The following is a 16,243-nucleotide window of genomic DNA, read 5'->3' as shown; positions in this document are numbered from 1 at the left end:
AATCATTGACATATCACTAAGGATCGGATAGGCTCTTGATATCGATCAGACCGGGCTCTCTGTTTGCATGAGACTGTTTTGGGGGATAATTGAGTGTCAGCCGCTGTGTGTCTGTAGTCTCTGTGGCGCCAAGAGCATTTTGGATTGCTAATTTCACTAACTGTCTGTCGGCCCCGCCCACTCCATCCACTCGCGCAATGAAGCGTGGTCTGTGAAGCGACCGGCAGCCTCTTCGGACCTCAGGTGTCTGGACCTTTCACATTTGCTTTAGTGGGTTTCCCTGTGTACGTTGTACCCATCGTCGGCATATTACGATCAAGAAAAATAAATGTCCTTGCTGAATGTCTTAAAAGTGTAAATAAACACATTTCATGCAATAATGGAAACAACGGATTTCCATTCATTTTAACAACGGCCTTAGGGCACTTAAAAATAATATTTGGACCCAAACACTCATCATTCACTATGGGTATAAGCCTTTTGTGCATTTTATCGACCAATACTTTAATTATATTCTTATTTTAGCTTAACACATTATACTGTCAAACCCGCGTAGTCATTACTTTTAATTAAGTACAGTATCAAGGGTATTAAATTTTTTTTTACCCATTTCCTTGTCACAGTATACATGGGGGCAAAGCTGGAACCATCCTTGGACGGGATGCCACCCTCATACAATTACGTTAAGTGATAAAGCATGATTCGCATACAACATGGTTTATTGTCAAGCAATACACTATCAACTTCTAATAATAATATTAGTTATGATTTTACAAAATCATCTAAAGAACGCACACCTTAGCAAGAGCACATCTCTTTTTTTTTGCTTCATATCCAAACTGCAGGAAAGCGTCGGCTAATCGCTGCCCTCCACAAGGATGCATTATAGTTCAAGTGACATCACAGGCTCCAGGATTCTGTGACCTGCCTCTTCTCTGCCAGGGCGCCTCGCCTCCTCTACCTGACCTCGCAGTCATCCAATGAGAATCCGGCTCGGGCTGTTTGGAAACTGTGGAACGGAGACAGCCAATGAGCAGGTCCGATGGGCGGAGCCTGATCGTTCGGTTGCGTCGGGGACGGAGTTATTTCTGCTGCAGCTTTTCATTGAGATGAGTAGAAAAGCGACTGCTGCGAAGCGAAGAACTGTTTGTTTAGATGTGGAGCTTTGTCAGAGAAGAAGCGGAGTGTTCATTTGTTTTGCTGAATCTTCTTCATTTTCTTCTGATTTCCTGCTAAGTTAGAGTTCTGTTTTCTTGTTCAAGTGTGTTTAACTGTTGAAGCTGTTTTATGGCAAGGTAATAGCAACGGTATGTTGGTTTGTTGAAATCCTACAAAAGTCAAAGTGCTGTTTCACGGAGGTTGTGAATCGATACAGGCTCAAATGCGTGTGTTTCATCATCGACGTGACCGCAGCCAGCCCTTCTGAGGATTAAAACTCGATATTTATATGCATGCAACTGAAGATACGGGACAGGAACTGGAATTACGGGGCTCTGGTGTCTGAAGCAGCGTGGACACGAATTCAGTGCACTCAAATGGATCGCCATTCCAGTTTAATTTCTCTTTGGCTGCAACTGGAGTTATGTGCTATGGCAGTCTTGCTGTCAAAAGGTGAGTGCAGACTTATTACGAATGGGGCATTCGCTCTTCTTCTTTGTAATAACCTTAATATAAAGTTACGAGGGTTTTTGGAACATTGGTCGTAGTAGCGCGTAGCCTTTGGCATAAATCTATAAATTCGGGACCACCCTGTTTTTTATTTTTGTTGCGGAATTATAGCTTATATGAAGTCAGAGACAACAAATGCTGTTTTAGTTATTTTAGGGTTTTTGTAACTGGTGTATGTAAAACGTGTTTTTTTTTTTCTTAGAAACGTCTGATCAGTCCAATGGAAACGTTAATTTAGGCACTTTTATAATTAAGATCGGTAAACTGCGCCTTTCCTTTTCTTCTGTTTTTACTTTTGCAGGATAATTCCTTTATATATAAAGCTTATTAGCAGTGAGGCCAGGACCTGATTGACCCTGTCCATTCATTTTAAAAACTTGATTCCTCCACAAGATCGTGCAGAGCATAACTCGTCAGCGCTAACTGCATAGCAGGAACTAAACGGGACGAGAGTGCGGGCCTTGTAAGGCCCTGCCCCACTCGCACATTTTATAATCGACGCGACAGCATCCCTTTAGAGTGTTTGAGCACACGGGGAGAACACGCAACTTCTGTGTTGAATGTAAAATAGCGTTCTTGTGGTATCTAATGTCACAGATTTATAGTTTGCATACCATTCACATTTTTAAGTTCTGGTGTCTTAATTTATAGACACGAATATGGTTCATGTTGCTTTTTATGGATACTGCTTTATAATTATATCGGCTTTGGGCAACTCAACGATCGATAGACGAAGGTAGACCCGTACCGTCAGGGTTTAACCCCATATTCTTAACATGTTCTCTTGGAAAAATTTTATATATATATAGTGCTATATATATATAGTGCATTCACATATATAAAAATACATTTCTAACGTGAAAATAGCTTCCATATGTGGTCTATATATTTATTCACTTACTGTATTACAAACTTAAACTGCAAAAAATGTAAGTAAGCTGTCAATTTGCACAGCACTTATTGTACACGTTTGAACTGTAAAATGTCTAAACACGTAAAGCGCAATGAGCGTGTCGTTGGCAGTGCGCTATACACGTGCGCTATGTATGTACCGTATTTCACATCTGTATTAGTGTGTATTACTACTGCGTAGTTTTGTTAATGTCTTATGTTGAAAGCAGTAAAGGCTAAACCGTGGGATAATTTCGGCTACGCTGTCACCCAGGGGAGATTTGGAAAGTTAAATTTTGTTGCGCTTTTAGTAGCTCCGTATGAATGAGCAGTCGAAGTCATTAGCGTCTACGAGCTAAATTGCTATGTAGATGCTAATACGCTGGATTTCCTTAGTTATGCAACAGAAGGGGCAATCGGTGTGTGTTGTATTTCAAGATTGAGACAAAGTACGTGTTTTCATGGGGGGTTCGGATCTCGTAATAGTTTAGCTCTTTTACTAAGTAAACACCATAGTCGTTATCATTTGCACCAGAAGGGCACTATATGGCTTTCGACACGTACTGTTTGCATTTTCTGCGGACTAAACGCGGGCGCCAGAGGAAATGTACTGCTGCAAACTAAGGGTGTTGTGTGCGCGTTTCTGCTCTTTTGTATTAAGCGACACGTTTGTTTTAGGTTTCTGTCCTTTTAAAGTCTTAAAAGAGTTGAATTCAAGTTAAAAGACTGCAGATTGGAGCTGCTAAGTATTTACTTTAGGAGAGGGAGTGAGGCAGGTTATAATTAGCTGTAAATACCATCCTGGCAGACAGAAGGGAGCTCTACCCGTAGTTAAATGTCTCCGTCGGAGACAGAAAGCAGGAACTTGAAGTGATTGAAATTGATGCATAGGCAGAGATACCGAAACTACGCGAGTGATAACGATATAATTAGGGGATCAGAGGGCATTTGTCTGCTGCTGTTTGCCTCTGAGAAGAACCACACAGCCATCTTGACGTGAGTTATTTTTCTGTGGCTGCTCTTGAATGATGGCAGAGAACAATTACAGCAAAGTTGGGGTGGCACGGGGGGGCTTGGTTGCTTGAGAGGGCTTTTTTTATTATATAAATATTATTCTTTTTATATCCTAAATGATTCGAGATTCCCGAAAGTTTTTTTTCATGATGTTTTCGCCGTAATGAAAAAACGGGTGCCGATAATTGAACAAACTATTGCATTCCGATGTTTGAAAATTCGCCAAAATTTATGCATATCCGCATTTTTTTTTCTCTCGTTTTAACGGGCTTTTTAAGTGTCTTATAATACAAAACACAACGGAATAAAGTTAAATATATACAGCGTCTCTTGTGATGGGTAACATCATAACACAATCGGTTAATTTCCAGTAAGAGATGAATGAAACATTTCGTTACACGATTGTCCTTTAAACCAAAAGTGGCCAAGTCTGGGGTGGGGGTGTGATTGCTGTTCTAACCATTTTCTTAATTAGTGACCAGGTTTTGCTACTAACTTTTGCCTTCATTGTAAGTGACTATTTAAGACTCTCACTTAATTAGTAACAAAACAATGAAATGCAAACCAAACCACTACATACATAACTAACCTGTGTCCATCATACAATATCTGAACATAAAGAAAGGTGAACGCTTAAATAATGTCGATCTGCTCCGAGCCATAAACGTTTGACAGTGGTCTTGGTAAAAGGAAATTCAATAGTGTTGTAAATGTCGGCTCTGGCAGAATGAGAGCATCAGCTAGCTGTGGAATTTAAATGTTTTTTTTAAATCTTCTGATTAAGAAACTGGAGTTTGAGGGCCCAGCTTAGCTGGTCACTTTTTGGGCCCACCTCACATCTCATTTTTTTTGTTTGGCTGCCATTTAAGGAAAAAAATAAAAATTCAGATGACAGAGTCTTAAAGAAAAGGCAATTAAAGTGAAGGGACAAGCAGACAACAGTAGAAATTGGTCCCTTATTGAAATGGGCAAGAAGAAAACCTGACACGACCGTGGCCCTCTAGGATCAGAGTTGGGATACTTCTGCTATAAACAATAAGCAAATGTCTCTAAAAGAAAGTGAAAACAAAATTATGGATTTGTACAGAATCCATCATGGGCTCATATGGTATTGGGGCAACTTTAGATGAAGAGAATACCAGAGGAAGTACCCAGGCCTGCACTTTTAAAAAGAAAAGTGCCAGAGTAATGCCATAGGGGAACTATTTGGTTTCTAGAACCATCTGCATAAAGGTCCTAGAAAGCATTTTATTTAGACATGTAACATTTTCAATGAATAAAATGTGTATATATAACAAGATTTGTGAAATACCATTAGGTTCCTGATTTTTTTTTTAAAGGACTTATTTGCTATTTTCAGTACTTGGGCGCAAGTTTCTGCTTTCTTCCTCTGCTTGTATCCTGCTCGGTAGCCTACTATACATTAAAGATCCGTTTTATCTTCTCGCAGAAGCACTCGGCATTGCCTGAGTAAGTCATTTTAAGGCTAGAACTAATTTCTATAAATGGTGTTTTTGAAAGTGTACAATCTTAGAAACAGTAACTTATTTCTGGACTCAATCTGGGAAATGTCACTGTCCTTAAAAAGGGAACCCAATACCCCTGTAAATGGTGAAAAATTTGAGTTCCAAAGTAGTTTTAGTAGTGTGTCTCCCTGACAAAATGGAATGTATGTGCACTCATTTTTATTTTGACTACAGAATGGTGTCATGAACAAATAAAAACAAACACGCATTGAGCTTTATATATTGGATTAGGTGCCTTTTCAAACCCCAAAGAACCAATTTTGTTTGCAAAGAAACCGTCCCAGAATGAATGTACACATTCAATCTGGAACCATATAACCCACTAAAGTACCATTAAAGAGCCTGAATTTTTAAGAGCATGTTCTACAGAGAGGGCCCACCACTCCAGTAAAACGCTGGCACATTAAGTATATGGAGTTATTCCTACTTCATCAGACTTTTTTTCCACAAGCAACCCCCTCATACCCCGATGAAGAGTGCTGGTGTCGTTCCCAGTATCAACTCGGGACTCTTTCAGATGGCTCGCACCCCCCAATACCCATCAATCCACCCAACACCCTTGCGGGGACCCTTCGCTGAACGGCTCAAAGTGTGCACTCTTGGGTAGGCTGGCGCTTTAACAAGGTTTCAATTGCTGTAATAAAACCAAGCCTTTCTGCTGGAGGGTGGCATCTTTAGATACTACTGTGCAGTTATTATTTTGCTTGCCAAGCTGCATAATTAAGCAATTTAACCAGATACTGAAAATATTCTCCCTCCACCCCCGTATCCCTTTTAAGTTTACCTTCCAATTGTACAGTTGGCCTGTACGTCTTCTCATTACTGCTTCACCTTCTGGAGAGAGAAGAAAGCTTTTAAGGTGACCTGTAACCTGAAGCTCTCCAATACAAACAAAGCCCCCCGGGACAATCTTTCGCACCCTGTTTGCACACAAAAGAATGTGTGTATGTTTTCAGTTCTTGCGGCCAAATACAATGGTCATTAACCCGAAGGAGACAATGGGCCACTTCAGATGGCGACAGCGTCTGGGCGGAGGGCAGAGCAGGGCAGGGCAGGTGTCGTCCGCTGTACCCGCGCGTGTTCACCTCCGGCCTCCACACTGCCTTTTCCGGACGAGAGACTCGCGCTAAACTCTGTGCGCACGCGCGAGAGTGCCTGTGTGTGTGTGTGTGTGTGTGTGTGTGTATGCGCGCGCGCTCTAGCTCGCGCCGTTCTTTTGGCTTTTGGCGCTGCCCGCGCCGGTCACTCGAAGCATTTTCAGGAGGAGCAGGAGTACGACACGGGTCCGTCGCTGAGCTGAAGTCACATTTACTCCGAGGGATATATACAGTATTTTAAAATTGAAATCCGAGTCCCCCCCAACAATCCCCTCCTTTGAGCCACATGTAAGTTTGCGTGCATGCTCTAAAAAAAGGCATCGCTCCTTTGCCCCGTTTTTATGAGTTTCCATTTGGGTTGAAATAAATTGACTTTGGCAAGCAAACCACTAATTATAAGCTGCACGGTTCCTGTTTTATAATACTGTCTAAAAGGGCCCTTTTGCACGGAAAGCTCTTAAAGAAGTAGCAGCCTGTTTTTATTTATTTTTTTTGAGGTTTAGCGAATAAAGGGGTAATTTAACAATGAAATAGATGCTTTCGCTAGGTGTGCATTTTTAGATTTTTTTTTTTCCTCACGTGGTGCTATTTTCACTCCTTTAGACCAAATTTGACGTTATACGTTATTTACAGTCTTGTTTGTAACTGTTGTACCAGATATTAAATAATAAAAGGTTTCCACATTATGCTGAAAATGTTTCTTAGACTATAAGAAATTTGACAAACGAAAGGAGACCATTCTGTCCACATACTCATTTGCTTAGCTAATAGCTAGTGGTAATATCAAATCTGGATACTTCTTAAAAGTTATCAAAGTGTCCGCTTCAGCTACATGTCTCTGTAGATTGTCGCAGATTCTCACAATTTATTTATTTATTTATTTTTTGCCTTCCACTACACATCTAGTGCAGCAAAGCTTCACCAATAAAATAAATGCAAGTTGTAATTAAAGACTCCTGAGATTTTGAATCCAGTATCCCATTTGTTCATGGTTCACCTCCTTTTACATATACAAAGTTGTGTTCGTGCGTTTGGCCCTTGAAACAAATCTTTTTTTTTAAAACTCTTATCACCCCTACTTCTGTTAAACCAGTTTGAAAAAGTTTTGTTCCTTGGCAGAAAAATCACATTCTGAAGTAATCCTCCATTTGGAACTGGGTCAATGAGACAAATATATAGTGCAATAATGGTTGCTCTTTCCCCCAAACGCTGCTGGGCTATGCAAAATTTCACATTTCATAACTCGCACAATCCTAAATTGGGTGGCACAGTGGTAGCACTGCTGCCTCGCAACAAGACAACCAGATTTACAGCTTAGGTGCTCCCTGCATGGAGTTTGCTTATTCTCCGGGTGCTCGGGTTTCCTAATACAATCCAAAGGCATGTGGGTTAAAGGACGTGACTATGCTAGATCGGTCCTGCGTTTGAGTGTGCTCGCCTTGCACTGGACTGGAATCCTGTCCAGGAGTTGTTTCTGCCTTGCACCCGATGCTTGCCAATGTAGAGTTCAGCTTCCTTGCAAACCTGCTCAGGATAAGCGTTTTTGAAAATGGATAAATGAATAAAGTGTTCTGCAAAGAGCAATCTTGCTTCCCCATGAGCATAAATGAATGTTAAATGTGTGGGTGACACATCACTTTGTTAATGTAGGTCGTGATCATGGGGAGCAACATCCGCCACAGAATAGGAACTCCCAGTCTTCCACCATATTCGCTTAGAACTGTGAATCCCCTAAATACCGAGCCGCAGTCTCACATAGCCAATTTCACAATATAGACCGTCTTATATTATCTTCTTGTAATGTTAGCTTGTTTTTTCCAAGTGTCAATTGATGTTACATTTGTGGATAACCCTTACCACTTTATTAATCCAGGGCAGGGTTACGTAGAGCAGAAAACTATCCTGATGTCTTCAGGCAGAGAATAGGAGCCCACACGCTTGCGGCGTGTCCACTTAGAGCTTCAAATCCCCCCCCGACACTGCTGTAAAGTTTCACATAGCCCATTTCACAATTTATACCATCTTGTTTGTTCAAGCATCAATTAATGTTAAATTTGTGGATAGCACTTGCCACTTTGTTTATCCAGGTCAGGATCACATGGAGCAGGAGCCTACCCTGACAGCTTCAGGCAGAGCTTAGGAAGCCCCTCACTTTCACACCATGTCCACTGAGAACTGCAAATCCAAGTCTAACCTGCATGTCTTTGAGATGTGTGGAAAGCCCATAATGACACAACACTGAGACTGGCAATTTTTTTCTTATTAATGTCCCTGTCACACCATCCTGCTGTGTTACGCTGGGGTAGAAAATTAAGTTTTGCATACAAAATTGTCATGTCCTAAAGGAATATTTGTATCATAAATAAGTAAATCAATTTAAAAGTAATTCAAATTTTAGAAACGCATTGGCTCTGTGTGTTTGTGTCTGTGAGGGAGTCTCCGACTTGCAGTCTCCGACTACTACCATCCCGTTCAGCGTGTCTTCCTAACAGTTAATGTTGGTCGCACTCTGCGCTGCCAGGAAAGGCTTCAGTCCTAGTGACCCAGAATAGAATTAAATGGGTTTGGGAAAGCGATGAGACATTTTTCATTATGTGCACACCCGCTAACAATGGTCTCTGAAACAATACAGAACTTTTTGAGTTTTCTGGCACTGCAAAACCTACCACATAGTTCTTCAGAGAGCAACAAAAAAAAAAAAAGGGTGTGGAATGTTTGGCAAAAAAAGACTTTGGTAAAGCGGCGACACGTGTATCATAAATGCTAATTTAGCAATTTCCAATGATGGTCCATTATAATGGATTTTTTTTTTTAATGGGTTGTTTAAATTTTAGTTTTTATGTAAGGCTCATGTTGATGTTCAGGGGACAAGTCCTAAGTAGCACATTATAATGGGGGGGCTGTCTCAATTCTTTACCCCTAGTTTTTTTTTTTTTTTGTTTCCATTTTGATTTTTTGTATGGTGGCGCAGTGGGTAGCGTAAGGAGACCCGTCTGGGTTCACTTCCCGGGTCCTCCCTGCGTGGAGTTTGCACCCACAGTCCAAAGACATGCGGGTTAGGTGCATTGGCGATCCTAATTTGCCCCTAGTGTGTGCTTGGTGTGTGTGTGTGTGTGCGCCCTGTGGTGGGCTGGCACCCTGCCTGGAGTTTATTTCCTGCGTTGCACCCTGTGCTGGCTGGGATTGGCTCCAGCAGACCCCCGTGACTCTGATATAGCAGGTTGGAAAATGACAGATTTTTTTTTTTTTTTTTTCTTAGTGTGTTTTTTCACCCTTGCAGGAATCCCTCATTTTTGAAATCTTCTGTTAGTTGCAGATTAATTTTACTTTTCTTATGATGTATGTTTGCATTTGGGCTGCTGGTTAATATTGCCTCTTTGTCGTTGGTGTTTTGTTAGGATGCTGATCACCATCTGGCACTTTCTGAGTTCTCTATCTTTGGTTAGAGAAGCAGCATTTAAGTTTCTGCTCAGACTCCATCCAGGGCTTGATGCCGCTTTCCATGATGCCATCCGTGACCCTGCATACTGTATATGATTAATCGATGAGACTTTATTGCTCAGAGAACCTTTCTAGGCAGCCACATCATAAAGCGCTTTAATTGTAGTAACGATTTGGACCCACCGAGCTAATAAACTTGTCTTTTAAATGCTTTTGTTGTCTGCGGCTGCTTTTCATTGTACCGTATAACAAGCTAAGGTTTTCTATTTTTTTGTTTTTTTTCCCCTTTTAGGAGAGATCAGATGCTACTGTGATGCTCCCCACTGTGTGGCAACAGGTTACATGTGCAAGTCCGAGCTGAACGCCTGCTTCAGTAAACTGCTGGACCCTCAAAACACAAATTCTCCTCTAACACATGGCTGTTTGGACTCTATTGCAAGCACAACATCCGAGATGTGCCGTGCTAAAGTGACTGAGAACCACGCAGGACTCTCGGCTAAGCTGGAGTGTTGTCACGATGATATGTGCAATTACCGAGGACTGCATGATGTGCTCTCTCATGCCAGGGGCGATGTTTCAGGTTAGCACACCTTCATTGTATTCTTTCTGCTTGTTCTGCTTTCCTGCCACAGTAAACATGTCTGCTTGTATTGATCCTCATTTTGCACTAAAGTAACCCAAGATGTGGTTTTTCTTCCCTTTTTAATGGGCCTGCATGTGGCTAAAAATTGCAGCAAATTTATCTTTTTAATATATGTAGGGTTCATGTGCTTCTTGAAGGCTGTACTTTATTGAATGTGTTTATTTCTGGAAGCCTTAGCATCGTTTCAGATTAAATTTATTCATTTTAAGAATGCAGCCCTATTTTGCAGGGCACCAGCATGTAAGCATTTCATCCATTACTTAACTTGCTATTCAGGATGTTAGGGGTCCTGCACCTCTGCTGGCAGCATTAGGGGCAAAGCAAGATCCAGAACTGCATGGGAAACCAGTCCATTGTATAGCAAATGTAAGCACACGTTCACGGTGTACAACGGCCATTTTTACATTTCGGGATTTGGAAATTTTAAAGCACGATTACCTGAAGAGCAATAAATAGAAGGCATTTAAACCGAATTCTGCAGTTGTGAGGCACTATAATTTATCACAGTTGTGTATTTGTAGCGTATTGTAATTTGGGATATAATTAAGTATAACACTATTTGCAGTAACTCGGTGTCGACATATCAACATCCACCCTGAGACTTGTCGATTAGTTTAGCAAATGTAAGACACGTTCACAGTGTAGAATGGCCATTTTTACATTTTGGGATTTGGATATTTTAAATTAACATTACCTGAAGAGTAATAAAGCACCTAGATGGCCTTTAAACTGAATTCTGCAGTTGTGGGGCACTATAATGTATCACAGTTGTGTATTTGTAGCATATTGTAATTTGGGATATAGATAGATAGACACTTTATTAATCCTATCTGTCTATCTATCTGTCTGCTTATCAACATCCACCCTAAGACTTGTCGATTAGTTTAGCAAATGTAAGACACGTTCACAGTGTAGAATGGCCATTTTTTACATTTTGGGATTTGGATATTTTAAAGCATGATTACCCGAAGAGTAATAAATAGAAGGCATTTAAATCGAATTCTGTAGTTGAGGCACTAATGTATTTGTAGCGTATTGTAATTTGGGATATAATTAAGTACAACACTATTTGCAGTAACTCGGTGTCGACTTATCAACATCCACCCTAAGACTTGTCGATTAGTTTAGCAAATGTAAGACGCGTTCACAGTGTAGAATGGCCATTTTTTACAATTTGGGATTTGGATATTTTAAATTAACGTTACTTGAAGAGTAATAAATCGCCTAGATGGCCTTTAAACCGAATTCTGCAGTTGTGGGGCACTATAATGTATCACAGTTGTGTATTTGTAGCATATTGTAATTTGGGATCTAGATAGATGGGATTAATAAAGTATCTATCTGTCTAAGGGGAAATTCACAATTACTTATATAATTAAGTATAACACTATTTGCAGTAACTCGGTGTCGACTTATCAACATCCACCCTGAGACTTGTCGATTTAGTTTAGCAAATGTAAGACACGTTCACAGTGTAGAACGGCCATTTTTACATTTTGGGATTTGGATATTTTAAATTAACGTTACCTGAAGAGTAATAAATCGCCTAGATGGCCTTTAAACCAAATTCTGCAGTTGTGAGGCACTATAATGTATCACAGTTGTGTATTTCTAGCATATTGTAATTTGGGATATAATTAAGTACAACACTATTTGCAGTAACTCAGAGTCTGCTTATCAACATCCACCCTGAGACTTGTCAATTTAGTTTATTTTTAAATATTTTCCATCAAATTTTGGAAACTTTGTTTTCTATTTCATGATCTTGGAGGAGAGGTCGTTCGAGCCTAACCCTAGACAATATTTGTCCCATTCACACTTCCCAACGCATTACAAGTTGTCCAAGAATGCTTTTACATGATCTTATCAAACCCATGTAATCCTGCTCTGACCCTGTGAATGCTTGCTAGATAGGAGGCAGCCTTGGACCGGGTGAAGAATTCTTGTTATACTTCAATAAAATGAAGTCGTGTACAGCGTTTAACTAGCACTTTGCATAGTTTTCCTTGATAAACTAATTGTGGCGGGTGTGTGTGTGAAAACTTGCAGCTAACTGTAAACCATCTTGCAAAGTGAGCAATACTCTTTGTGCTTTTGGTTTATTCATTCGTCCATTTTTCTGAACTTTCTTTGTTTAGTAGGCACCTTTTTTATATGCCAAGGAATCTAGAAATTTGAAATTCCTTCCACATTTTAAGATACTTGTTTAGGTTGATTAGCAAGACTAAATCGGCTTGTTATTAGCCAGCTTAGTTTGTAAGGGCAGCAGTCCATCTAGGATTGATTCCTACCCCGCATCAAATGGTGCCATCTTGTCATGGACTGGCACTTGTCTTTACTTACTTGAGGCCTCAACTCTTTTTGACCCTGTAAAAATCAAGTCCGGGTCAGAAAATGGATGAATGTTTTGAATGTCAGGCCATGATAAGCCATTTGGCAAAATACGTTGCTGGCTGCTCAGAACAGTGGTCATGGTTTTAGTGCTTTGTGATACTTTGTGCACATTTTATCATTCACGCTAAACTAAATTTCTGTAGTGAACGGATTCTGCCCATTCATCCTCCTCCGTCTTATTCTCACTAGCTAATTTTGGGCTGTGAACAATTTTTATTATACAAACTCAATGGCTTTCTTTTTATGTTGCACTTTTCAGTTCTGTGCAGCACAGTGGGTAGCGCTGCTGCCTCGCAGTAAGGAGACCCGGGTTCACTTCCCGATGCTCTCCCCATGTCTCCGTGGGTTTCCTCCGGGTGGTCCAGTTTCCACCCACAGACCAAAGACATGCAGGTTAGGTGCATTGGCGATCCTAAATTGTCCCTGGTGTGTGTGTCCTGCGGTGGGCTGGCGCCTGTTCCTGCCTTTCACCCTGTGTTAGGATATAGCGGGTTGGAAAATGACTGACTGACTGGACTTTTCAGTTCTTTGATCCATTTTTACAAATAGCACTTTGAGGAAGGCCCCTTTGCTTTACATGCATCTTGCTGTCTCTCTTCACTTTTTTTAGTTTCTAATCTGAGTTTGCCCATAACCAAGCTTGTGTGAAATGTTAGACATGAAGTATAGGTGGCATTGAATGCTTTATTTGCTTTGCTGACTTTTTTTTTTATTATTTGCAGATCATAGCACAAGATATCAGCCAGACAGCAGCAGAAATCTTATCACCCGAGTTCAGGATTTGACATCCTCCAAAGAACTGTGGTTCAGGGCAGCTGTGATCGCTGTCCCCATCGCCGGGGGACTCATCTTGGTGCTCTTAATTATGCTGGCTTTGCGGATGCTGCGCAGTGAGAACAAGAGACTGCAAGACCAGAGACAGCAGATGCTCTCTCGCTTACACTACAGCTTTCATGGACATCATACGAAAAAGGGCCAAGTTGCTAAGCTGGATTTGGAGTGCATGGTGCCCGTAACGGGCCATGAGAACTGTTGCCTGACCTGTGACAAAATGCGCCAGGCTGACCTTGCCAATGACAAAATACTGTCTCTGGTCCACTGGGGGATGTACAGTGGGCACGGGAAATTGGAATTTGTATGACTTGTTTGAAAAAAGGAACAAGGAGAACTGAGAAGCAAGCCCTTTTGTTTTAGGTTTCTCTGCGGAGCACTTTACTTGAAAATAGAACATTTTAAAAATGGTCGGGGTGGGGGTGTAATTTAAATGGAAAGAAGAGGACTTGTTTTAACTGATGGAGAATTTTGGATTTTATGATTATTTTTTAATTGTTGAAGGATTCCAAATATTGTTTTATTTGCACACTTTTGTATAAAAACAAAACAAAAAAACATTCTTTTTGTTTTAAAGAAAATAGAAGATGCACAGTGATGGCAGACTAAAGAGGCTACTCGTGAGACAGACAGACCCACAAAAGAATAAACAAATGTAGACTCTTTGTTGCTGTTTACATGATTTTCATTAATTTTATTTTTTATATAAAGATTTTTTTAAATTGCCTAAAACATTTTGCTTTACTTTCTGAAGGGGGAGTATTTTTGGGGCACTCGGTTTAAATGTTAATTAGGATGTTTTCCAAAGATTTTTTTTTTTTAACTTTTACTGTAAGTAGTACTGGTCTACACCATCATCCTTTCACATACCAAAAAAATGGCATGTTTTATAAATTTTAGTTGGGTTAAGTCTATTTCTGAGACTGGAACTTTTCTACCACAAGTCATTCCTGCGAGATATCGGATTCAGTGAAAAAACTAGTGTTCAGATTATTATTTGGTGGTGAAAAATGGTAGTCTTCCATATTAACATTACTTGAGATGGAAACCACCCAAATTCAAGTATTTGGTACACATTTTCTCTCTCTCTCTCTCTCTCTCTCTCTCTCTCTCTCTCTCTCTGTGTGCGCATAGATAGGGATAGAGAGAGACCTACACTCACCTAAAGCATTATTAGGAACACCTGCTCAATTTCTCATTAATGCAATTATCTAATCAGCCAATCACATGGCAGTTGCTTCAATGCATTTAGGGGTGTGGTCCTGGTCAAGACAATCTCCTGAACTCCAAACTGAATGTCAGAATGGGAAAGAAAGGGGATTTAAGCAATTTTGAGCGTGGCATGGTTGTTGGTGCCAGACGGGCCGGTCTGAGTATTTCACAATCTGCTCAGTTACTGGGATTTTCACGCACAACCATTTCTAGGGTTTACAAAGAATGGAGTGAAAAGGGAAAAACATCCAGTATGCGGCAGTCATGTGGGCGAAAATGCCAATGTTGATGCAAGAGGTCAGAGGAGAATGGGCCGACTGATTCAAGCTGATAGAAGAGAAACTTTGACTGAAATAACCACTCGTTACAACCGAGGTATGCAGCAAAGCATTTGTGAAGCCACAACACGCACAACCTTGAGGCGGATGGGCTACAACAGCAGAAGACCCCACTGAGTACCACTCATCTCCACTACAAATAGGAAAAAGAGGCTACAATTTGCACAAGCTCACCAAAATTGGACAGTTGAAGACTGGAAAAATGTTGCCTGGTCTGATGAGTCTCGATTTGTGTTGAGACATTCAAATGGTAGAGTCAGAATTTGGCGTAAACAGAATGAGAACATGGATCCATCATGCCTTGTTACCACTGTGCAGGCTGGTGGTGGTGGTGGTGTAATGGTGTGGGGGATGTTTTCTTGGCACACTTTAGGCCCCTTAGTTCCAATTGGGCATCGTTTAAATGCCACGGGCTCCCTGAGCATTGTTTCTGACCATGTCCATCCCTTCATGACCACCATGTACCCATCCTCTGATGGCTACTTCCAGCAGGATAATGCACCATGTCACAAAGCTCGAATCATTTCAAATTAGTTTCTTGAACATGACAATGAGTTCACTGTACTAAAATGGCCCCCACAGTCACCAGATCTCAACCCAATAGAGCATCTTTGGGATGTGGTGGAGCGGAGCTTGTGCCCTGGATGTGCATCACACAAATCTCCATCAACTGCAAGATGCTATCCTATCAATATGGGCCAACATTTCTAAAGAATGCTTTCAGCACCTTGTTGAATCAATGCCACGTAGAATTAAGGCAGTTCTGAAGGCGAAAGGGGGTCAAACAGTAGTATTAGTATGGTGGTCCTAATAATCCTTTAGGTGAGCGTATATCTCTATGTATAGGGACAGGGATAGAGAGATACCTATATATATATATATATATATATATATATATAGATATATATATATATATATATAGAGATATATAGAGATATATATATATATATATATATATATATATATATATATATATATATAGAGATATCTATATATTATATATCTATCGCTCTCTCTCAAATAAAATAAATAAATATATATATATATATAGACGGGGTAGAGAGAGACCTATCTCTCTATATACTTAGAGTTCTCTCTCTCTCTATCCCTATATACAGTATAGAAAGATATAGGTCAATCCCTGTATCTCTCTCTTTCTTTCTTATTATACTATACTATTATAGATTA

At 40.4% G+C, this 16,243-nt stretch overlaps 1 protein-coding gene across 1 annotated transcript; it reads left to right on the top strand.

Annotated features, from left to right (window-relative positions):
- Nucleotides 1–1,100: 1,100 nt before the first annotated feature.
- Nucleotides 1,101–14,237, top strand: bambia (BMP and activin membrane-bound inhibitor (Xenopus laevis) homolog a). Its single transcript, XM_039753879.1, has 3 exons — nucleotides 1,101–1,611; nucleotides 9,930–10,217; nucleotides 13,397–14,237. Exons 1-3 carry the CDS (start codon nucleotides 1,452–1,454, stop codon nucleotides 13,813–13,815), a joined length of 867 nt encoding a protein of 288 aa, XP_039609813.1. The 5' UTR covers nucleotides 1,101–1,451; the 3' UTR covers nucleotides 13,816–14,237.
- The last annotated feature ends 2,006 nt before the right edge of the window (nucleotides 14,238–16,243 follow it).

The sequence above is a fragment of the Polypterus senegalus genome, chromosome 5, assembly GCF_016835505.1.
Source record: "Polypterus senegalus isolate Bchr_013 chromosome 5, ASM1683550v1, whole genome shotgun sequence".
Classification (NCBI taxonomy): Eukaryota; Metazoa; Chordata; class Cladistia; order Polypteriformes; family Polypteridae; genus Polypterus; species Polypterus senegalus.
This window is presented reverse-complemented; position numbering and strand designations above follow the sequence as displayed.

Bases quoted from the DNA above. Each gene is read 5' to 3' on its own strand.
- bambia (XM_039753879.1), top strand. From the start codon at position 1,452: ATGCAACTGAAGATACGGGACAGGAACTGGAATTACGGGGCTCTGGTG. The intron at 1,612-9,929 runs GTGAGTGCAGAC...TTCCCCTTTTAG, and splicing joins GGCAGTCTTGCTGTCAAAAG to GAGAGATCAGATGCTACTGT. The intron at 10,218-13,396 runs GTTAGCACACCT...TATTATTTGCAG, and splicing joins TGCCAGGGGCGATGTTTCAG to ATCATAGCACAAGATATCAG.